This window comes from Artemia franciscana, chromosome 4 (assembly GCF_032884065.1).
Source record: "Artemia franciscana chromosome 4, ASM3288406v1, whole genome shotgun sequence".
Taxonomy (NCBI): Eukaryota; Metazoa; Arthropoda; class Branchiopoda; order Anostraca; family Artemiidae; genus Artemia; species Artemia franciscana.
The window spans coordinates 2,611,070-2,636,571 of NC_088866.1; the positions used below are offsets into that span (position 1 = coordinate 2,611,070).

At 35.5% G+C, this 25,502-nt stretch overlaps 1 protein-coding gene across 1 annotated transcript in view; it reads right to left on the reverse strand.

The window, feature by feature from the left end:
• The window catches only part of LOC136025855 (uncharacterized), a 55,734-nt gene that overhangs the window by 9,820 nt on the left and 20,412 nt on the right, over positions 1-25,502 (reverse strand). Inside the window, exons 2-4 of the mRNA XM_065701882.1 lie at positions 23,796-25,049; positions 17,748-19,010; positions 6,486-6,704 (exon numbers count right to left, since the gene is read on the reverse strand). Coding sequence (XP_065557954.1) covers positions 6,486-6,704; positions 17,748-19,010; positions 23,796-25,032 — 2,719 coding nt within the window. The 5' untranslated portion in view covers positions 25,033-25,049. The remainder of the gene's footprint in view (positions 1-6,485; positions 6,705-17,747; positions 19,011-23,795; positions 25,050-25,502) is intronic.

A 25,502-nucleotide genomic window follows, 5' to 3' on the forward strand; every position in this document is an offset into this window, starting at 1 on the left:
AGAAAAAAAGGAGCGGGGGAGGAGGCCTAGTTGCCCTCCGATTTTTTGGTTACTTAAAAAGGCAACTAGAACTTTTAATTTTTTACGAATGTTTTTGTTAGTAAAAGATATACGTAACTTACAAATTAACTTCTGTATTCTCATGTTTTTATTACGTATATGAAGAGGTTCACCCCCTCGCTCTTTACACTAAAGCTTAAATGTTGTCCCAATTTCTTAAGAATGACCCCTGAATCACAAAGGCCGTAGAATAAATAATTGGAATTACTAAAAATACTTTAGCGTAAAGAGCGAGGTATTAGGAGGAGGTGATCCCATCATATGCGTAATAATTTCTGTTCCTTTTAATTTTTAATGCTTCTCCTTACTTTCAGTTGAAAAACTTTTTCATACTTATTTTTTCATTTTTTTTTTTAATAATGCTGGAAAATCCTGCGCTTCCTTCATGAAAATTTTCTTCCCTATGACCAATTCCTCCATGGAAATCTCCCCCAACATATCCCCCTCTTATCGACCCCCCCACAACCTAAAAATTCCCCTGAAGACGTCTGTACACTTCCAAATAACCATCACTATATGTAAGCACTGGTCGAAGTTTGTAACTTGTGGCCCCTCCCATGGGGACTGTGGGGGAGTACCCTAAAAACATAGTTATAAGGTTTTTTGACTACGCTGAATAAAATTACTATCTCGGAATTTTGGTTTGGTGACTTAAAATAATTAGCGTGGGAGGGGGCCTAAGTGCCCTCCAATTTTTTAGGTCACTTAAAAAGGGCACAGGACTTTTCATTTCCATTAGAATGAGCCCTATCGCAAGATTCTAGGACCACTGGGTTGATACGATCACCCCTGGGAAACAAAAACAAACAAACAAATAAACACGCATCCGTGATCTGCCTTCTGGCAAAAATTACAAAATTTCACAGTTTGGAGATAGGAGCTTGAACCTTCTACAATAGGGTTCCCTGATACGCTGAATCTCATGGTGTGATTTTCGTTAAGATTCTATGACTTTTAGGGGTTGTTTCCCCCTATTTTCTAAAATAAGGCAAATTTTCTCGGGCTCGTAACTTTTGATGGGTAAGACTACACTTGTTTAAACTTATATATTTAAAATCAGCATTAAAATGCGATTCTTTTGATGTAGATATTAATATCAAAATTCCATTTTTTTGAGTTTTGGTTACTATTGAGCCGGATCGCTCCTTACTACAGTTCGTTACCACGAACTGTTTGATTTAACTAGGCGTGTGATTTAAAGAGGTGCGTGATCCGTCCTTATTAGCATATAGAAAAGGAAACTAAAGTACCAAGAACGTCAAAATTAACAACTTTAGCTAAAACATAGTGTACTAATATCTGAAAACTGCATCTTTCAAAGATTGTTTCTTTTGGTTGTTTTGTATATCAAATATTTCTCAATATTGCTACGCTGGATTTAAAAATAAATTATTGGAACTATTTGATTAAATTTCAAAATACTTCTCGTCCGTAAAAAGTCAAATACAGTCAAATACAAATTCAAAAGAAAACTACACCTTCTTACGGCGTTAGGTGCCATATAATTGTGGCTTACATTTTAAGGGTTTTTCCTTCGTGTTAGCTATTTTCCAAATTGACACCTGCTAGAAGCAAAAGATTCTAACTGCTGGATATGTAGATCTTTTTTATAAGTCCGAACTGCTCCATATTTTCTTAAGATTTATATCGTTGTATAAGTTTTCACAAAGTCAATTCTAAAAATAAGACTCATTTTCACTGTCGTTGGTACTTCAAACGTGAAGTTAAAATTTCCTAAATGAACTAGTTAGAAAATTAAAGAAGTCAGGCGTTAAATAAAACTATTCGCCTTATTAGATGCAATTCAGTCATTTATAACATTAAGGTTTTTATATTCATTCAAATTATTTTATCTAGGCTAGGGGGCCAGATTGGGTTAGCCCACCTTAGGCATCACTTAAGCTAATGTGTAACCATCACCTAAATAATTTTTATTTTCCGATGTTTAATTTTATTGTTTTAATTTCGTTTCTTGTTCTTTTATTTGTTTTAATACTCCTCGAGTTTCATACATTTATGCATGATTAGGAATAGAAGTACATTATTATTACTATCATAATTATTATTATTATTATTGTAATTATTATTTTTATTATAATTATTATTATTATCGCTACTATGGTAATAATTACTAGGAATAGGCCCTTATAGAATAGTGCCTAAAATTTCAATTATTAGGTTATTCGCCACATCTCCTCTTGGATCTTTAAAATATCTACAATAATGTAATTGTGTTAGGAGTAGAGAGCAGGGTTACCACTCATTGGTATTTTCCTGTAAATGTTGGAACTTCAGTCCTAAGCTTAAGATCTTGAGGAAAGTATACAAATGTATTAAAATATCTCTCAAAAAGTCTAACTATAATTATTATTTAATATCTTGAGATTTTTTGCTCAAACCTTGAGATTTTGACAAGTAAGTTTTGGGATATTGCTAAATTATCAGTGACAACCCTGGTAGAGAGACTTAGACAAATTTAATCGCATTATGATGTCAATAAAACCCGTATGATTATGAAAAAATTAAGTACTTGGGATGTTCTACAGCCCTTTAATGGCATCTTTTCTTCTATGACAAAAAGATTCCATAGAAATTACATCTAATATAACAAACCCATCACATAGATAAACCACCCAAAATCAACACGATGGTGAATACTTCTTTTTTATCATACCCTACTTAAACTATATAATTTGGCACTTTCCAAGACATTTCCAAAGATTTGAATCCCTTTTTCTAGTCCCAGCACAATATTTGCTATCAAATTTTTCTCGCACCCCTTAAGAGATGTTTATTCAGAGTAAAAAGGACAGTTAAAATGATATCTGATTATTTGAACTGGCTAAGAGGAAAGCCGCAAAACCATATCTTAACAAATTAAAAAATGGCTAAGTCGAAAGCTTAAACTGGCTAAGTGGAAAGCTAACAGCCATATCTTAAAAATTCTGAAATTCAAAATTTAATGAAAGGAACTTTCTTACGCGATCATGTAGTCTTAGGTTACAGCGAATGCCGACGTAAAAGAAAAGAAATATGAGCGAAAAATTGGCAAAGATTAGTTAAAAATGTTGCACTGCTTAAAAACCTCATAATAAAAAAAAAGAATAAATCTTAGAAAACCACAGTTTTCAGGCATTCCAAAGACATTTCATCTAATCTTCTATATTTGTATTACCACTTCAGAGGAACTTCAATATGTTGCTAAGAAAAACAAACTACAATTCAGTATTCAGATGCTCTAGTATCAAGAGTCAAGATCCCCAAGGGAAAGAAGAGGAGATTCTTAAATTAAAATAATTTCACCTTTGAATTTTGTTTAAAAATAATCCTTGCAATTATTAATGAGACTATCTATTTTTGATGCTTCAAAATCCATACTTAATTTACTCATTTTCAGTTTTCTTTTCATGTATTTCAATGATTCAGTAACTAGGAAAAATAAATTCGTCTCGACAGTTATACCGTAATTCAGTATGATTTAAGTAGAATTTATGAGTTTGTAATTCCCACGAAAAGTATTTGGAAAATAGCATCTTACTCTGTTAAGCCATTTCCAGTGAGACAATTATGCTTTATTGAAAGTTCTTCTCTGACTTTGAGGCTTTTTATTCAAGTAAAAAATTAGTGCACTACTATGAGGTTGTAATTCCTAAGCAAAGTATCTTTCGAACTATGAGGTTGTAACTCTTTGGGAGCGTGCTGTCTGGGATGCTAGAGTGAAAATCCAGATTGGTTACTCTAAAATTGTAGCCAATCGAGGGAAATACAATCGTATTGGCCTTGGTAAGCTTTATTCTACTTTTTCCGATCATTCTGTTCTTTACCTTTCTGGACTTTACCCTATATTTAAGAAAAAAGATATTAGCGATATTCGATCCTCTTATTTCCGTTTCTGTAAATTTCTTCTCTATCTTCCTCTGTGGTATAGGAATCGAAAGATAATCAAAAAGTTCCATCTTCCAAATATTACTGAGAAGCTGACTGATCTACACAAAAAGCTCTCAGAAACGGCATATCGGCGTTTGTCGCCTCACCACGGTCTGATCTGTTTGTATGATTAATGTCTATTGTTGACTCTCGTTTTTTTTTTTTGTATCACATTTTTTTTTTTTTTTTTTTTTTTTTTTTTTTTTTTTTTTTTTTTTTTTTTTTTTCAAGTTTTTACTCCACTATTTATCTTTTTGATGTAAGTGGGTTAGAAATAAATATTATTATTATATTATTAAAACAGCACCTTATGTATTAGGAACTTTAATTATGTATTAGGTTATTAGGAAATGAAAAGTTCTTCAAGCCACGTCAGTTGCTATTCGATGATAAAGGTTCATATTTTCAATTTCAATCCGTAAGATTTATTAATACGAAGCGAAATCAATCCCCTCCGCTTGTGAAAATAAAACAAACAAGAGCTAAGAGCTCATATGGCACTTGTGACGAGGTCGGAAGAGCCGAGAGCTCATATGGTACGAGGTCGGAAGAGCCAAGAGCTCATTTGGACGAGGTCGGAAGAGCCGAGAGCTCATATGGTACGAGGTCGGAAGAGCCAAGAGCCAAGAGCTCATTTGGCACTTGTGAGAAGGTCAGAACCTAAAGTTAAACTTTATAGCACAAGATCCTTCTAAATATCAAATTTCATTAAGATCTGGTCACCCTTTCGTAAGTTACAAATACCTCAATTTTCAAAATTACCTCCCCCCTCCCAATTCCACCAAAGAGAGCAGATCCGGTCCAGTTATGTCAGTCACGTATCTTAGACAGGTTTCTATTCTTCCCATCCAGTTTCATCCTGATCTCACCGCTTTAAGTATTTTCTAAGATTTCCGGTCCCCCCAACTGCCCCCCCCCCAATTACGTTTGATCCGGTTGAGATTTAAAATAAGATATCAGAGTTACGAGGTCCTTCTAAATATGAAGTTTCATGAAGATCCGATCACTCCTTCGTAAGTTAAAAATACGTTATTTTTCTTATTTTTCAGAATTACCCCCCCCCCCCGCAATTGAGCGGATCCGTTCCAATTATGTAAATTATGTATGCAAGACTTTTGCTTATTTTTCCAACCAAGTTTCATCCCAATCCCTCCAATCTAAGCGTTTCCCATCATTTTAAGTCTCCCCACCCCAAACTTCCCCCAATGTCACCAGATCCGGTCAGGATTTAAAATAAGAGCTTTGAGCCACGATATCCTTCTAAAAATCAAATTTCATGGAGATCCAATCACCCGTTCGTAAGTTAAAAATACCTCATTTTTTCTAATTTTTCAGAATTAACCCCCCCCCCCCAACTACCCAAAAGAGAGCGGATCCGTTCCGTTTATGTCAATCATCTATCTAGGACTTGTGTTTATTTTTCCCACCATGTTTCATCCCGATCCCTCCACTCTAAGTGTTTTCCAAGTTTTAGGTCCCCCCTCCCAACTCCCCGCCCCCATCACAAGATCTGGTCGGGATTTAAAATAAGAGCTCTAAGACACGATATCCTTCTAAACATCAAATTTCATTGAGATCCGATCACCCGTTCGCAAGTTGAAAATACCTCATTTTTCTAATTTTTAAGACTTACTCCCCCCCCCCCAAACTACCCCAAAGAGAACAAATAAGTTCCGATTATGTCAATCATGTATCTAGGACTTGCGCTTATTTTTCCCATCAAGTTTCATCCCGATCCCTCTACTCTAAGTGTTTTCCAAGATTTTAGGTTTTCCCCCTCCAACTCCCCCCAATGTCATCAGACCCAGTCGGGATTTAAAATAAGAGCTCTGAGACACAATATCATTCCAAACATCAAATTTCATTAAGATCCAATCACCCGCTCATAAGTTAAAAATACTTCATTTTTTCTATTTTTCCGAATTAACCGGCCCCTACTCCCCCCCCCCCAGATGGTCAAATCGGGAAAACGACTATTTCTAATTTAATCTGGTCCGGTCCCTGATACGCTTGCCAAATTTCATCGTCCTAGCTTACCTGGAAGTGCCTAAAGTAGCAAAACCGGGACTTTAGGTTTTCCCCCTCCGACTCCCCCCAATGTCATCAGATCCGGTCGGGATTTAAAATAAGAGCTCTAAGACACAATATCATTCCAAACATGAAATTTCATTAAGATCCAAATACCCGCTGATAAGTTAAAAATACTTCATTTTTTCTATTTTTTGCGAATTAACCGGGCCCCCACTCCCCCCCAGATGGTCAAATCGGGAAAACGACTATTTCTAATTTAATCTGGTGCGGTCCCTGATACGCTTGCCAAATTTCATCGTCCTAGCTTACCTGGAAGTGCCTAAAGTAGCAAAACCGGGACAGACCGACAGACCGACAGACAGACAGACCGACAGACAGACAGACCGACAGAATTGGCGACTGCTATATGTCACTTGGTTAATACCAAGTGCCATAAAAATGAAAGGAAAAAAACATGAGACACTAACCTGATGGATCTATTGCTGAAACCATGAGTACTTTCTTCGCGTTGTCAGATCCATTCGAGCGAACTGACCTCCCAGAGAGGACGGAACCCGCCCTGGAGCCAGAATTACTACTAGCTATGGATGATCCTCTTGAGCCAGTAAGAAGAGGTCCTATTCCTGAGAGGTTATCTGTGCTTAAACTTTTTGCAGATCTGGACATGATTCTACCTCGTGCGCTTCCTGGAAGAAACTGGCATTGTAAGTCTCTGTAAGCGGTTAATCAGTGAACTTTTATCAATAAAACTGAATAATTATTAGGAGTTAGCGAATTTTTTAGCAAAAAAGAAGTGTTCCAAAATAAAGTACAGAGCTACATTAAACCAAAGACGAGCATTAAATTAAGTCGAATAGCTAATCAAGCTCAAACTAGCAGAAATCAATACCAATAAGTAAATGAATCCCAAAATGAACAGAAACTATAATGAACAACCAAATTAAACTTAAAGCGTACAGATATTACATTTTTGAGAGGTTCGTTTTGAGAGGGAGAGAAGGGGACAGATGGCACCACCCTAATTTTTAAATCCCGTTTAGCATTGAGACATAAGTTTTTCCTTATTTTGTGGAATATTTTCTTATAAAACTAAAAACCGGTATCCACTTTAAAAAACATCCTTTATATTTTGCATAATTTTATAAAAATGAATTGAACTCCTCAAAACTTTGGGTACCATCCTAATAGAGGCTGTGCAATAAAATTCATGTATACTTTATTTCGAAATATGCTAATATAAGCAAAAATACTAAATTAACTCTTTTTCTCGAAGCATTTCTGTGCAAAAGTTAAATCTTTATTTAAAGAACTGTGTTTGAAAGTTGGTAGTTCTTCTCACAGTGATGACCCTGGGCAACCCTGGATAACTCCTTTTCACTGGGTAGCCCTGGAAATAAAAAACAAATCCCAAATAGAAGTAAAGAGTGTTATTAAAACTTAAAATAAATAAAAATAATTTCGTAGATGAGGGGGACTACCCCTTCTTCAAGTCCCCGCTGTTTACCCTTATGTTTTATAGTCCTTTAAAAATGCTCCTCATCCCAATCCAACAGCTTTTGTCTTCGAGCGGTCGTTCTTTGGTGCTAACTTAAACTTTAACGTAGACAGTGTGGGAGGGGGTTGATGATTGGGCAGCCCCCCTACTAGTGTGTGGTGCAATTTGTGTTTTTTTTTTTTATTTATTTAATAAAACTAGAGACAGGTCTCACGACTTGTACGAGGCTTGAATCTTATGGAGCATAGAAAAGCGTAAAATAAGGTGGATATTTACCATGTTCTGTGCGTTCCACTTTTGTACACCACCCACAAAATAGCCTAAAATGCGAGATACAAGTACTAAGGCATAGTAGATGGCAGTTTATGGTGAAGTAGTTTTAAGTGCCTGTAAAATAAAGCATGTTCTGACTTTTGGTATTGCAGAATAATCCCATTGTACATTTTCACAATCTACATGCATGTAAATATTAGTAAATAAACCTTATGTGTTAAAGCAGGTGCGAATACCTTCTCTTAGGGGGGAATAGGCAAATGTTTTCTGTGCTTAAAAAATTTTTCAGTTAGAGTTTAAGCGTGAAGAGTGATGGACTGGAGGAGAAGGTAAATTCCCTCATATACATGATTAGTTAAGTTCTTTTTTTCAAGCATTAATTTTATTCTTTACTTTCAGGGGGAACCTTTTCGCTGTTTAATTACCCATTCGGCTAAATAGTTACTTATTGGTTGCATTCTATTTTGATTTTATTCCGACTTGGTGAGTAAGTTTTGTATCAAGATTTTTGCCCGAATTCTCAATTACCATTTCTAGGTTTCGTGTTTTGAAGAATTATTCAAAAGGGGGGGGGCTCCTTTTCAAATATTTTTTAACTCAGCTTACTTGGGAACAAGCCCTATGCACCAGCAGTGGTTCTAGAAGATCTGTATCCTTTTTTATTACTTGGAATCAATTATATTCAATCCATTTTACACGTAACATATTTGACCTTAGAAATACTCAGATAATTAGGTTTTTGTGCTTTTCCTCTCTTAGAAATAGACTTAGTTTATAGGCTATAGACTTTTGTAGTCTATCATGTTTGCATTAGAAAATCTTTCACGTACAATTTTACTTTTTTTCATAAGATTTATGCATCGTAACATAACACCTATGAAACACCATACAGAATTTCATTTGAACCTTAAAAATTCCTAAACAAGGTAAAAGAACACTACCTTTAACGCCGTTGATTTAACACCGTTGTTTGAAAGAACCTCGTGTTTCTCTAGTCTTTTAAAAACATCCCTTCTTTTTGGCCTTTCACCTGCCCAACAATTTTGCTTCAACTTCAATGAAAAAGTCACTGTTTAGTCTAATTAGCAAACATTTAAATAATCTTTCCTACCTTCTCGGTCAAGTACAGAGCTTGACGTAAATACAGTGTCTGTAGACTGAAAGTACATAAAAAGTACCGAAGATACTAATCAACATTATTACCACCCAGCCAGGGGTTAGTGCAACCCAACCTTAACCCATGAGTTAAATTTCGTTATTTCTCCGCAGTACAAAAGTTATGATGTAGAACTTTTGAAATTAACAACCAAAAATATCATCAAAATCAGTAAAAATTAAGAATTCAATTTTTTATGAAAAAGACGTTACTGTGCAGTTGGGCAGTTTTGGTCGTAGGGGATGCCGATTTGAAAAAAAGAATAGTCGTTGGACGAAAAATCAGAAAAACCTTAGCTAAAACGTATACTTTTGATGGTACAATCGTCATTTAAAGGCTTCAGATTGCCGCTGTTTCTGTTTTCACGAATGAAAAGCGCTATGAAGTTTACTAATTAGCAAAGCTGCATTCAGGCAGGGGGATAAAGGTTTTGAGCCCTCCCTCCAAATTTATTTCTGATTCGTAAAAACGTGACAAAAATGCATATAAACAAATTTTGGGTATATTTTTTAAGTTGTTTTATACCCCCCCCCCCCACCGAAAAAAAGAAATAACACCCCACCCCCCATACAAGAATCCTGGATGTGGCCCTGCTATTTAGTTTTTTTTCACGGTTCAACGTTAGAAACCTTTTGAAAACATTGTTTTGCTCTAAAAGCTTCATAACTTGGAAATAGCCAAAAAGATTACTCAACAATCGTGCTTCTCAGGCATGAATAGACCTAAGATGTGTCCAGGGATAAGATGGATCCAGGGTCCAGGTAAGAAAATTATTTCGGTGCCACTGGTACTCAGAAACAGGGCTGTTATATTGTATATTGAACTGATAGAGGGACTTCGGAAATAATATTTGATTGTATTTCTCTGACATTTTTTTTTAATAGTCTTAATGATGATAGTCAAAACACATAACGTTAAATAATATAATAGCCTTAAATGTTTTAAATAACCTTAAATGATAAATTTTGATTAGTCATTCTCTTTATTCCTAAAATTTGCCCATTTAGAATTTGTGGATGGTTTTCATAGAAAAACCAAAAATATTTGCCACCACCCCCCTAAGTTTTGAAAATACTCTGTATTTTCGTGGAGACAGACTCTTGCCCCCCTTACGTTTCCGTGAAACAGCACCCTTGCATATTACGCTTCTAAGGGAGTTCAAATTACACTATTCGTTGAAGGGTACTACCAGGCACTTTAAACTGTCCGTTTTATTAATTAACATTGGTGTAAACATTTATTCTGTGGAAAAATAGAATATTGCTAAAAACTCCGAACATGGTTTTACGGGCGTGTAAATTAAAGTTCTGTCTCGGCAAAATTTAATAAGCGATTTTTTTATTTAGGCTATAAAACTTGTAACAAAGCATAAACTCTTTCAAACAGTTTGTGGCAACAAACTGTAAATAAAGGGACTTTTTGCAAGTGGGAAAGGCAGTGTTCATTTGTAGGTGCTGAATGCACATTTCTATGTACATTCTAAAATAGCGACGAAGACCACACTGCCTTTCCATAACAAACAAATACAAAGTAGAGACAATAGAGACAAAGTAGACATATGTCTAGTAGACGTATTTCCAGATGAAATTCTGAATCGGCTCCAGATTTTGAGGGAGGGGGTTAAAATAAAATGCCAAAACAAATTAGCCAACAATGAGGATATAAAAGTTCACGGGAGAAACCTTTAAAATGTCAAGTTTTTGGATTTTGGCAATTTTTGGATGTGGCAATTGGATTTTGGCAATTTTATTGGATTTGGCAATTTTTGGCAATTTAAAATGTCAAGTTTTTGGATGTCAAGTTTTTTGGAGGGAGGGGGTTAAAATAAAATGCACAAAAAAATTAGCCAACAATGAGGATATAAAAGTTCATGGGAGAAACCTTTAAAATGTCAAGTTTTTGGAGGAGGTTGACATTTAAAATGTCAAGTTTTTGCAGACCTGAAGGCTGCATCCCTTGTACATCCTTGTATCTTAACTTTAGTTTCCAGCGGTTCAGTTACAGATTACTAGATCAAACACTTCTAAACTTGTATTGAAAAATGAGGTTATACACATTCAATGAATATCTTGTTTTTTGTTTTGTCAGTTGTACATTTTTTCAGATTTTTTTTTAAATGTCAATATTGGGGGAGGAACCATTGGACTGAAAGTGAGCTTCTTGTACGTACCTCCATTTCAGGTTTGGTTAACGTCATGGGTGTAGCTATAGTATTTTTATTGGGGGACAAGAGGGGGTACTATTGAAAAACATGCTATTCACGCGGTAGTGAAGAAAAGTAATTATTTAACAAACAGACTACTTGGTGAATTTAAAAACATTACGCAATACATTATAAACAATAAACACACATTAAACAATCGTAAATATAAGTGGTGGTGCTCGGCTTTCACTAAAATTGTCAGCAATGAGCTGCTGAGACTGACAGTAGTATAGCGTAAACAAGCTTTGGGGTGGGCGAAGGTGAATGTCGTATACACTCGGCTTTTTTCTGCCAGATACACCACTCATGCTGCAATACATGGGCCCCTCCACTTCCCTCAGCCCCCACGCCTAGCAGAGGATCCCCAATCTCAAAATTGAACCAAGCTCTATTCTAATAGCCCCAGGTATCGCGCAATTCATTTGCTTTAACATATGTCCTTTAACAAGGACATAGATGCTCTAGAACATGTTCAGAGGAGGATAACTAAATTCTCTCCCAGGTTACGCTTCCTTCCCTACGAAGAGCGGCTTAGAAAGCTTGAAATCCCAACCCTCGCCTATAGATTCCATCGTGGTGATCTTATTGAAATGTATAAGCTCTGCAATGGAGCCTATAACGTACCAGCCCAGAGAATCGTGCAGTTCAATAAAAATCATCTCCGAGGACATCAGTACAAAGTGAGTACGGAGCGCTTTTACAAGGACATGGGCCGATGGACTTTCGGCAACCGAGTGGTTCAGCATTGGAACAACTTACCAGAAAGAGCAATATGCTCCACAAACCTACTGACATTCAAGAAGGAAGTTGATGAATATTATTCAAGTGACATTTTCTCCTTGTGCAAATTTAGAAGAAATGCAAATTAAGATTTTTGTTTTGTAGAGGCTTAACGGCCTACCATCAAATTTGCGAATATATTTATTTATATATTTATGTTTAATTTTGAACGGATTTTGATTCTGTAAGATCTAATCTTTTGTACTAAACTTATAATATACATGATTTATTGAAACATTATTTGTGATTTTTATTTAATCGATTTGTTTGTGGGTTCGCCGATTTAAATTAATAAATAGCATTGATATCAACAGGTGAAAGCCGAAACAAAAATCATAGGCAGCGCAATAGCGCTGTCTAAGTAAAAATGCAGGACAAGCCAAAGTATTACCAAAGATTGCGAAACGTCATACCGTGACATATTCTCCACATTTAAATACGACCGTATTTTAAGTTCGAAAGTTTCCGAAAAAAAAGTTAAAAATATTAACTTAACTGTTGGGCAATGTTTGTCAAAGAATATCCGGAAAATCTTAACAATTTTTGGCATCATTTCAGTAATTGGAAGGGAAAATTGATTCCTAGAGTTTTAAAATGACCTTCCTCTTTGTATCCTTGTTAAAAAGAACGAATTCCATAAAATTACACTAAAGTTTTTCTTGCGTAAATCATGGTAGGGGGGGGGTGTAAACATTACCGGAGGGGGTTACACTGAATACCTTTTTCATGTCGATAATTCTCTTCACAAGCAAAGCATGGTATCCTGGTCCTGCATCATGAACTGATAACAATAGAAAAAGAGAATGGGTTGGTACCGCTTAAACAAGCGCATAAAATTTCCAATTTGCGAGAAAAATGTATATATTTTGCTTAGACTCGCTTTAGTCTATTCTCAACAGACATCTCTGCTGGTCTGGCATTCTGTTAAATGTGACTAATTCCAGTTTTAATTCTTAATTAGAAAAAAAAATTTTTTTAATGAAAGTAAGGAGCGACATTAAAACTTAAAACGAACAGAAATTGCTTCGTATATGAAAGGGGCTGCTTCCTCATCAACGCCCCGCCCCTTCACGCTAAAGTTTGACTCTTTCTCTTAACTCTACTTTTTAAAACAGTAAAAAACTTTAGCGTAAAGAGCGGGGAGTTGATGAGGAAGTAGCCATTTTCCATTTTTTAGAATTTTGGTTACTATTGAGCCGGGTCGCTCCTTACTACAGTTCGTTACCACGAACTGTTTGCTATATTTATGTCAGTTCTTTTTTTTGAGCTAGTTAAAAGAAATATTTAGAAAAGCGAAAATAGCGAGAAGTCAGTCTGGTACATATAGGCAGTTCAAGATTAATGCGTTAGTTTGTGAATCCGAAACGCCAGGAATAGGACGTTATCAGCGCTTATCAGGCATTTCAATGACAAGTAAGAGAATCGGAGTTATAATTAAATATTGTAAAAAACTAAAAGAATTAAATGATTTATGGAATGGATCCCCCACTACCAAATCTCATGACCAAAATGCAACCGATTTGGCCTATTTAGTCATAGTTCGAATATGAATATAAAAAGCACGAAGTCTTATTTTCCCTTTCAATGATTTTTTTTTTATTCAGGAAATTATATTCACTGAGTATCTACCTTCTTATTCTTCAATGATACCATTTCTGTCCTATTTGCAGATGTAGAGGGTATATTAATTTTCACTTTAGAAACTTTTAAAATAAGTGAATCTAATCTTGAACTGATTGAAATTGAAATTGAGAAGAGTAAATGTGGCGAAACAGGAAGCATAAAATATTTTTTTTTAATTTTGCCTTTAACTAGGCTCACAGTTTTTCTTATGATAAGGCTTTAAAGGCAGAATGTTTGGAAAAATATTAATGTGGAACATAGTATGAAGTGCAATAGACCGCTATTTTTCTCGTTTTCGTTTTGTTAAAATAAGCAAGAATTATTTTAAAAGAATCATATGCTCAAAATAGAAAGCAAACTTGACACTTAAACAAGCAATAGTTTTAAAACTACTTAATAATTGTTTTTTAATTATTGGGAGGGCAACTGCTCCCCACTTCCCCCTCTCAACGCCGCCACTGGTTAATGCCATTTTTTCACAATAAAGTTGATAAATAAATAAAATTGAAGTTCATTTGGAAAAAAGAAGCTACTGATATCAAGTGTACATTTTGTTTGTATTTTTATTATCATATATTTGTTTTATGCAATTGAATTACTTTCAAACGAAACTGTTGCTAAAATTACCAGAAGTAACTATCTCCAACTTTCAGCAGAAAAGGTGATTTAAAAAAAAAAAAATGAAAAGCGCTAAATTCATTTTCGTCTCACAAGGAACCCAACCGAATCAAAAATTCGAAGTTGGATGAAACAACAAAACTTGACGCTAAAAATAATGATTCGCTTGACACATGTATTGTTTTTGATATATGATGGGTTCCGCCTTTTCATCGAAGCATTAACAAATTATCAAAAAGACGGTTCAAAAAGTAGTTTCAAACGCAGACTAATTCACACCGCTTTTCACTGGAGCGTGGTCTGAAATGGACAGGAAACCTGTCTCCCACTGGCACATCTCCGGCCAAGAAAAATGTTAAGGTGCGTCTTCACTTTTTGTTTACGAGTAAGATCAGGTATGTGACAGTGGAAGAACCCATGGATGAATTATGTGGTGAGGATACCCTCCTTCCATAAATTCAGACAAGATGGAAAGACTGGCTCTCAGAGTGCAAGCAGATTTCGGCCGTAGAAATTTGAAAGGCGGTTTTTTGACATGTAATACGTTCACTGTCAATCAATAGCTATAATTGAGCTTACAATCGAAGAATAAGAAGATAAAACCTTAATCGGAATCGACAATCAAGATGTTCAGTTGAAAATGCTCAAGTCTCAATCTATTGGTCCAATTTACATTCCATAATATCATTCTACAACGTTCAACCGATACGTTCAATCAAAAATGTAACACGTCTCAATCGACTTGTTTAATCTAATTACCTAAATATTATTGATTCTAAAGTGTTTAGGAGTTTGTATTTTTTCCAAAATACATCGCATTTCTTTTTCTCAAACACAAGAATTATTGGAATTTGGAGCTTTTAAAATTATAAATAAGTGTTTCTTCACTTTAAGGACAAAAGCCAAGCATGCTTATGGATACAAATCTTTTTGGTGCAAGCACCTTTTCCTTAATAGCAACCAAAATAAGCCCCAACAAATTTGTATCAAGCATTTTGCTGTTCTGTGTTTCTATATACTGCCTTTTGAATTACCACTGCCAATTTCTTTTTACCGCCCCTTCCACATTTAGGGAGGCAATTGTTTCTTTCTTTTTTTAAGAAAGATATAAAAAGTTGCATAAAAAGTTTTTTTTTCAAAGGGGCATTTCTTGTTGTTTATTTTAATTTTCTTCAAATCAAAATACCCAAAAAAGGTTATTTTTCAATAGCTCGTGGGGCAATTGCCTTCCTTGTTCCCCGTGTTTTTTTAGCTGACTGATTTTCACTTCGGTGGTCTTTTTAAGAAAACATGTTAAATTAATAAAAACAATATAACCCCTTAAGGATATTAAATTTATCAAATGCAGCTTAAAACCTACTCAATGATAAACCAGGGTTGCCACCCTTAGTGATTTATTACTATTTCTAGTAATTTGTCATGTTGCCTAAGTAAAAAAAAACACTAAATTTGCATATAAATCACTAGATTATTGAAGAAAATCACTAAATCAACCAGAAAATTACTAAAATCTAGTGTTTTTTTTTACCGGGTAGCAACCCTATGATAAATCCTCTTTCATTCTTATGTGGGTGAAATTTTTTAAGGCAAAGACGGAAAGGTGTGTTTTTTACTTTTTGTGATTTAGTAGCACTGCGGAAGAGAGGTTGAAAGGGCAGCTTATAAAACAGCTCGACAGTTGCTGAGTTTTGACAATTTCAAGTGGAATACCCCAAAATTAAAACTGTCGAGCATTGACTGCTCAAAGTTAAACATCTTGAGATGGCAAAGTTTTAAATTTCTTTGTTATCATGCCTAAGGGTTATGTCTGACAATTTCACATTTCTCTGATAATTTTCAAACACCTTCTGCTAAGCTGCTCTATAGGGAAGTTTTTATTTCTTCAATCACACTTTATCATTCCTGATCTATATTGCCCTGCTAGTCCTCCTTTTGAAAACGACTTAGAAAACTGTTTTTGACAATTATCTCAGAAATGCGAAAATGCCAAACTTTATCCTCACGCATGACAGCAACTATTTGTCATTTGTAAGTGTAGGTGGTACATAAATTCAGTTTTCAGTTTTGGAAAGCTAAGAGATTAGCACCATGCTCTGGTATTAAATTATAGGCTAAGACATGATGTTAAAGAAATACAAGTTAGGATAGCATGAAGCAAACCCACAGTAGATTTTTTTTACTTAAACATTTCGAAGAAGGAGAAAAAGGTAAATTTTAAATACCAATGGAATTTGAAAAGCTCAAAAAGAAAACTATACAGAAAAGGCAAAAGATGCGAGGGAAATTGTAAAACTCATTGAATTTTAGAAGTGAAAGGTATGATCCTCAAGGCTCCCTGCACACCCCCTAGACTCCCTCAAGGCTCCATCTCTAGAGGTTGTAATTAGAGTCTTCGGAAGTAAATTGTATGCTAAAACGAGATATAAACAAATCGGGTAAAATTCCAGTTCATGGACTTTTAGCAATCTTGGAGTATTAAATTATTAAAGTATTAAAATTAGGTAAATGAAACTTCCAGTGCATCCAATTTTTTAATAGTCTCTAGTGAAGACATTTTGTAGCATGTACCTCTACTCCTTATCTTGACTTCCGGCTCTTGCCAGGACAGCGTAGAAATCGATAAGACCAGGCGTCTTCAGGTTGACCTATCGCTTCCCAGACTCGTGGCCTCTTTCACTGGGATATCGGATTGGGCAAGGAGTTTGTTGGCTTTTCTTTCAACCTAGTAGTGGGTCGTGCTCTGAGACGTTTCTATCAGTGGAGAGTGGGGTTGAAGTCAGACACAACCCTTGCTGGTGCATTATGTGGCAAACGAAGGATGTGGCTATACCAGCAAACAGTGCGCTGGGCAAGCTGCATCGATAAAGAGCTACGATAAAGAACATCGATAAAGAGCTAGAAGTATGTGATAGGAGGATCTGGTTGGTATCAAAGTCATTCCAGTGAAGAGTCTCGATTATTCAAAGATGTCTGGTCTGTGCAACATCGAGGGTGGAGAGGACAGATTTGTGGCTGGCTACGTCTCTGCTCTATATAGTAGCACGGGGCTTACTCTTCATCCCTCCAGAGGATACGGAGCTTTAATAATCTTTGAGTCAAAAAAGTGAAACCTTGTAAAATAGATCTTCTTCTCAGATGAGGCACAAAAAAGTATTTTGTGTCTCATGCCTTTGCTCACTCCCAAAATTTAAGGTTTTATAAGACTTGTAAAATTATTTCTGAAATTTGGGGGATAAAACTCTTGATTTGGCTTGAAATTATGCTGAAATAACAGAAATTCGTTTTTCAAAAGCTGAGGTCAATGAAAAAGAAGTTGAAAACTCAAAATTAAAGTAAAACATTTTTGACAGAATTCCATAAAGTTACCTGTCATGTATGCAATCTTCTAAACCTTAAAAATAAGAAAAGGCTAGACATAGTAGCTAGGTAAAACTTTCTCAGGGTATACTTTGAACCTGGACCCAGTCCTGAAAGTTTTCTTCACCTAACTCAACTACCTTCAAAGATAGGAAGAAGCCTCAGAACTAGAATTTTAACCACACCTTAATTATCAAAGATTTAAGAGGAGGGTAGGGTCTTACCTGTTGAATCGCCCGATTCATTGCTATGGTAGTCAGATCCGATAGAATTTTTACGAAAACTTGCTATTCCACTAAAGTCTTGAAATCTATTTCCACTGGCAAAAATAATTGAATCAGTCTCGCAGCCAAGTAATGAACTCGACTTTCTTCGGACACCACTTGCATTAATTGCAAAATTACTACTCGAGTTACTCTGTAGTGTATCACACGAGTCACTAAAATACGAACTACTTCGACCCAGCTCCGAGCTGGGTCTTAAGTACCTTGGCCTATAATGTGTTTCCATCAGAGATGGTTTAGATGCTGGCCTTGGTGCTGGTGTCTTTGCACGGATGGAGCAATAGCATCGCTCACTGTCCCCGCAGCTCTCGGTTTCACACTCAGATTGATTCAATCTCGTATCTCGTTTTGCAACACTAGAACAGTAACATTTATCAGAAAAACAAGACTCGGAATCATACGTGCAGTCGATACAAGGGGTAGATCTTTTTGTTGGAGGATGTTGCGTTTTATTCAAACTCGAAGTCTTTAGGATACTTTGTGGAAGAGGACAAGATTTGCAATTCCTTTCTGGAGCATTGTTCGGTATATCTGAAGTATTTGATTTCAATGACGCACTACTGCTCTGATGCTTGCTACTTAAGCGAGATACAGAACGTTTTGTCGCTTTTAGGAAACTTCCAAAGCGACCTGGACTTTGATAGTCTTTGTGCTTCTCTTGTTGTTTCATTATTACTTTACTTTTGTGATACAGCTCATCCTTGCTTAAAGTGCAAGCTAGTTTAAGCAGAAGAGCTTTATAAGCGGGTTCAAGCTCATTGAACGACATTCCTTGCTTATTAACAATTACTTTCAAAATATCGTCCACACTTTTAGGGCCTTTGCCAGATTTCAGCTCGTTCAAAATAGCCGACATGTCTGCACTGTTTGCAGCCAAATTTGCAGCGAAGCTTTTGCTTCTTGGGATTGTTACTTTGGTCACCATTTGACTATCGTCCGTTATCGAAGTCATTGTGCGCTCACTAGTGGTTCTCCTGACTTTGCCTCTCTGGGAACTCCGCATAGAGTGGCGTAAATTCCCTTTCATACTGGAACGTGAGCGATTGCTTCCATGTTGACTTCGACGAAATGCAACTTTTCTTGTGACAGTTTGAAACGTTTCATATTCGGAGTTCGAGCCGACACTTTTCTTCTTTCTTCGAGGTGGACGTACAGGGGTAACTGAATCAACGTCAGAAAAATTACAGTCGCTAACGGTTGTATCTAAAAAAGAAACGTTACTTTTCAATCAAATGGTAAGACAATGCAAAAAATACTAGAAGCTTCATCGGAACTAACAAAAGAACAAAACTCGCAATTAAACAAACGGATTGTTTTAACTCCTTTTATTTATTCTGAACAAAGACTGGAGAATGCTTAAAGAATAAGAAACAATGGTTAGAAGTTTAAAGAACTTCACATCTTATAGGTTTTCTTTTGTCTTGAAATTATTATTGCATTTGCTTTTAGTTTCAATAGATAATCGCACTTTTGCATTCAAATTATATCTTTCAACATTTTTTCGTGAACAGTATTTAAAGAATTTTTACCTTTTGAGCATACGTTAAAGTACAGGACAGGCTGAAATTTTTCTCTGAATCGTCGCAAATTGGTTATATCATATTTTATTTGTTATGATTTTTTTTAATTGATTGCTTTGTTTTTATAGCCCTTGCATTCAGACGTCATCAACAGCTGGAATAGCCGCTAATCTAGTCTTATGCTTCGTAAATAGCTGTTAAAATCCTTTGAACAGTGGAGTCAGTTTACAAAAACGTAAATGGGTGGGGGGCAATGTGTATTTTTCAAAATCTAGAGGGACGGTAATTTTGCTATTTCTCCGATTTTTTCAATAAAAAACCCTAAGATTCCTAAGAGAAAGGTGTTTTTTAAATCTAAAGGGGGGCGGGGGTAAACAAATCAGTGGGGTCAAAAGAGCAGGGCGAATGTCCCCTCCCTTTCTCCCGCGATTGACGCCAATATCTTTGACATGGTTTTCGACGTGGGCATTAATTGGAGGGTATTTTCCCATCCCGAGATCCCCCCATTGCTAAAATTTCAAAATATATTCTATTTTCTTTGAAAATATATATTTCGTATTTTAAGCGGAAAAATTGAAAAAGAAGTAACAAACTGGTCCACTAAATTTTGAAAAAATATTTGCCCTCCTCCCCTCCGATCTTCGTGAATTGACGCCCCTGCTTTGATGGCCTTCTAGAAATTACTTTTCCTAAAAGGTTAAGCCATAATTAACGATATGGTCCATAGATGATATAATGCAAATGAGATAAGAGTTACAGATAATGGTTGAGTTATCTATACTTTTTAGGAGTTGTTCACTTTAAAATACTGTGTACCAAGTGGTGCACACCACGCGTGGTGGACGTATACCAAACTTGTTGTAAAGTGTACCATGAGAGCTACGTAGAGGTATGGTATGGCAGAAGTGTGCCACACATGGTGTTTCGTGATGTACATCAGGTGGTGGAAAGTCAGGAGCCCTTCGTTTTTTTTTACTGCAAATATTGTTTTGAATATTCGATATAGTTTATTCTTCATAGTATTTCTTACAATTATTAATGAGATGCACACACGTCAAAGCCTTAAGAAGCTGGTTCTACAAGAGCGTGTCAATTTTTATGATGAAAAATGGTTTCCCTCAAGGCACTGGGTATCAAGATCTGACAATTTTTAATGAAGTTATTAGATGCAGTTATGCTCTTATGCCTACCAATCCACTGTAGGTCATCTTTGTATCGATGACTCGTAATCAGGCAGTGAGAGGGCGTTTTTATTCATCCTTTTAATTGGTATACCTGTTTATTCGATAGCCCGTGTCTACAGGCTATTGGCCACTTTACAAGGTTTGCACTTACAGAAAAAGAAAAGCTCGAGTAACTGTTGAAACATATTACATAACTAAAACTATGTTGGAAGTGAGAAACAGTAAGATATCCAAAGAAACTGAAGAAAGAAAAATGAGAAATGCTATGATTTAAATTCTGGTAAATACAAAAAAACTCCTGACAGCACAAGACCCCCCCCCGGGGGGGGGGAGACTGGCTGGCAGCAGTCTTGCTACGTTCTCCAAATTTTTTCAAATAATGTTACTGTGACCAATAGATTTCCTCTTGATATGTGGTCGAAAGGAATTTTATGTACGTTTAGTATTAGGATTTCAAGACAAAGTTAAAAAAAAATTGTGAAGAAGAAAAAACGAGCCAGTGAAAAGGAAAAAGAAAAAAAAATAACAAGAAAAACAAAAAGAAAAAAAGTTCGAGTCCACAGATGTTTCGGTCTGAAACCTCCACTCGATCGTTTGTGCTTATTGCATAAAAGTAAATCAAGAGTAAAAAATATACGGACATAAATGCCAAGGAAAAAAAATTTTTCTTAATTTAGTCTTTGTTTTTTAGATTAGTTCTCAGTCCATTTGTTCTATATGGGAATTTATTGGAATTATATTTTCTCAACATACGTACGCACAGGGTTGTCGACCATTGGGCCCGTGTCTCTCCAAAATCAAGTTCAGTTTAGAATTTCCCTAATAGTTTCTAATATTTTCCATATGACTCACCTGTTTGGTAAGTTTTTTTAAAACCTTTCCTGATTTAGTGCTTGTTAGTCTTGTGTGTGAGGTTAGTCTGGTTTTTCTATCCTTGGGAATTTTATCTGTATATTCTTCACTCTTTATTTACTTTCTTGCACCATAGACGGTTGAGCGGTGGTCTAGACCCAAAATATCTGCTTATTTATCCTTTCTTTTTTCACTGGCTAGAATTGTCCTCGTTTTTTCTTCTTCACAATTTTTTTCATTTTATGACACATGGAAAGTGTGGTCTTAGAAATAATTTATAAATTTCAAGAAGAATCACATGGAGGGTATGCAAGATGAATTTTTTTTTGGTGCAGGGGAGAGGATATTAAAACAAAAGTAAAACATGAGAAAACTAAATGAAAATAAAGTACGATAAAGAAAAATTTCTAGCCTCGGTTTTCTTGCCACCCTCAGATCTTGAACCTTTTATTTTCATTGAAAAAAATGCCCCCCCCCCTCCTAGATAACAAAAAAATACCTTTTTGGTATCTTCATTTAAAAGATTGGAAAAAAATTCTTGGATCCCCTATATTTTCAGGAATTGGTGCCCTTGTTGGCAAGCTTGTACGATAGAGGCCCGTACGGCTTCCCGGCGCATACGCGCATGCGACTTCTCCAAGTAAAACGTAGTCTCATGAGATTATGTCAATAGCCTGATTAAGATCATACCAAGCTATAATGTTGGGGAGAATCGACATAGGGGAAAGGAGCAAAACCTTCTTAAAAACCTCAAAATATATAGAGTATTTACAAAACAACAAGAACAACTCTAAGAAATTTATCACAGAATATTTGGCAACATTCATCAGATTTCGATATAGGTTATTCATATCTATAGTTTTATTATAGATTCAAATCCATATATCTATTATATATATGTCTGTAATATATATATCTATTATAGACATATAGATTACAATATAAATATTTATCAAAACAATGTTGTCTCTTTTTATTAAAACCTATTGACTGTATAAAATTTTCAGAAAAAGAAATGCTTGTTTGCTTTTAGCCTCAAGGTATCTGTTGTATAGTTCGACCCCATTATTCTTAGCACCAAAGACCAATGAATAACTCGGTGTTACGGACACTTACCAATTATATACGCAGATGGTAGACTACTATTCTTAATATTTGGGAGAGGGGGAATAATAGGATAGTCAAGACTAAAATTTTCAAGAGATCTACCACTTTTTGCTGACAAAACCTTATTATTAGTGGTTAAATCAGCACAAGGTGGTAGTGAACGGCTAAGATACTATTTTTTGTGGTGACATCAAATTTTATGTGAGGAAAACGAATCCAGTAACTCAATATGCTATGTCAAACCAAAGAAGAAAATATTGACAAACAACAGGTATATGGTGACTAGAAAAAAAAAGAAGAACAATCAAGAAGAAAATAATAACTTTTTGTGAGAAAAACAGCTGCGGTAATTCAAGATACTATGTAAAACAAAAAAAGAAATTATTGAAGAAGATTTGGTATATGGCCAATAGAAAGAAAAAAAGAATAGTCACGGATATTTTGCCTGTATACTACAAGGCGTCCTCGGCGTTAAGAAAAAAAAAAATCTAAACCGCGAAAAATTAAAAAAGGAAGCAATTTAAAATAAATAAAACGAAAAGATTAAAGGAACGTACAAGATTACTAGGACTCAACACAGAAGTTAGATGCCTATACATTGTTACAGAATTGTCACCATCATTTGTAATATATTCTACTTTCCAGGTTTCTTCAAGAACTAGCAATTGTATCAAGGCTGTATCCAGGGGGCTAGGGGGTTTGAACCACCCTCGCCCCACAAAATATTTGTCTGGCTGGTAAAAATATAACAAAAGTATATACAAACATACATCTAATGCATTTTAAAGCATCTTTCTACCCCTCCCCCCTCCCAGAAAAATATAACCCTCATCCCCGAACAAAAATTCCAGATATGGCTCTGAATCCCATATATTTGTTTTATCTTTTTTTCACTCTTTTTATTTTAGATTTCTTGCTTTTGTTTAAAATTTTTATGGTTTAGATAATTTTTGTCTCAATGTCAAGAAGGCCTTGTTGCATACAGGCGAAATACTTCTCTGATTCTTCGTCTTCTTCTTCTATTGTCCATAGATCTATCGTTCTCAAGATTTAGTTCGTTGGTTTTGTCATGGTATGTATATTATAAAAATGTACTATTTTTCTTTTTCTAGAAGCACAATATTAGGATTGGTGTTTTGAAATCAAAGTTTTGTTTGTGTTATCTTGAAAGTGAAATAAAAATCTTGCTTCTATAAGAACTAAGGCTTCAATTACAACGGGAAAGCTCGAAACTTATTTCCCAGTTTTTTTTCTTTTCTTTGAAATGTGTAATGTGTAACATGCTGTCTATTGAATTACCACAACCGAGATAGTAGGCTACTTACCAGGTGAAGGATTTTCCCGCTTAGATTCTACTGAATTCTTGACTTGTGATTGATCTTGATTCAATTGAGGCTTTGTTTGAACTTGGCCTATCTTCATGTTTTCCAAAAGAGCTTGATAAAGATTTGCTGCAATAACAACTGCATCTTCTGGATTAGAGCAAATGAACGCGTGGCATTCTAGTACTTTTGCAACTCCAACTTTTCGCATGACGCATGCAAACATTGGGGGATGAGTGGCTGTGGCCAGCTCAACATCTTCTGTTGCCAAGTAATTGAACAAGTTTTGTTTATCCTGATTCTCTGGATCGCAGATTAGAGGTAGAAAAGCAAATCGTCTGTTTATCGAACCCTTTTCAGTTATCTCTTTGCGGTATACAAATTTAACAGCTGCCCAGACAGCAATTGTTGGGAATGGGTTAAGAATTTCTTGCGGCTGTCCGCCGGACTGGTATAAAACCCTCATTCCGGTGCTTTCAATATTTAATGTTCCAACTTTTGTCCAATCCATTTTTAATAAATGCGATCGATATCTGAAATAAAGGTCTTTTAATGGATTCTGTAAAGCTTCCAGACTTGTTGCTCTGTCTACAAGTACAACACTTCCAAGATAGTCAACACTGAACACTGGATGGTTCCGATTGTCTTTTGAAGGGATGTCTGCTTTGATCTGAGGTACTTCAGTGGGTATTGGAGGTAAAGGGATATTTTGCTTAGCAGCTATTTTCAAATCCATTTTTGGAGGGCTCAATTCCATTTTTTCAAATGGGATTGGGTCAATATTTTCTTTTTGTATTGGAGGTTTTTCTGGAGGAGGGATGATTCTTAACGGCATCTGCAACGATTCCAATTTTGGTGGACTTTGTCTTAGAGGGGGAGGTGCGGGTATTTGTTTGGAAGGGCTACTCTTATTTTCAATAATTCGTTCAATATGAGCTTGAACAACACTTCTAGCTGCATCAAAGTTCTTTGAACGACCAGTTTCCTCTTCTGTTGTTTTTTCTTCCTGTTTCTGCCGATTAAAGAGTTTATCCTGTAGTTGTCTTTTCAATTGTTCAACTGTGAATTCAGGTTGTTCACATTCAATATCGTCAAATTTAAAGAGGCTATCTATTCTATCTTTGTAAGAACTACTGCTCATTGAACTAGATGAAGTCACTGACGCTGGGTTGTAAATATCTGGGTCTTGAAGTCTAAAAGAGTAGCCCTTTGAAGGTTTTGTTTCGTTGTATTTTACCATGTTGCTCTTTTGCAGATCTGAAATGGAAAAGGATTGATATAATGATAAAAATAATGGTCAACGTTATGATGGAAAAAGTAATGGTTAATGAGATAAAAGTAGCCCTTTGAGTAGCCCTTTGAAGTTTTTTTTTCTTCGTATTTCCCCATATTACTCTTTTGCAGATCTGAAACAGTAAATGACTGATATAATGATACAAATAATGTTAAATGTTATGATAGAAAAAGTAATGATTGTTCAGATAAAAGTAGCCCTTTGAGTAGCCGTTTGAAATTTTGTTTCGTTGCATTTCCCCTTGTTGTTCTTTTGTAAATTTGAAATGGTAGACGGTTGATATAATGATAATTATAATGGTAAACATTATGATAGAGAGAAAAAGTTATACAGATAACATGCTAAGGATAGATAGATAGGAATAAACAAATTAAGAATTTAAGGATGTTTTTAGCAGTTAGTTTTTCATTGCATTA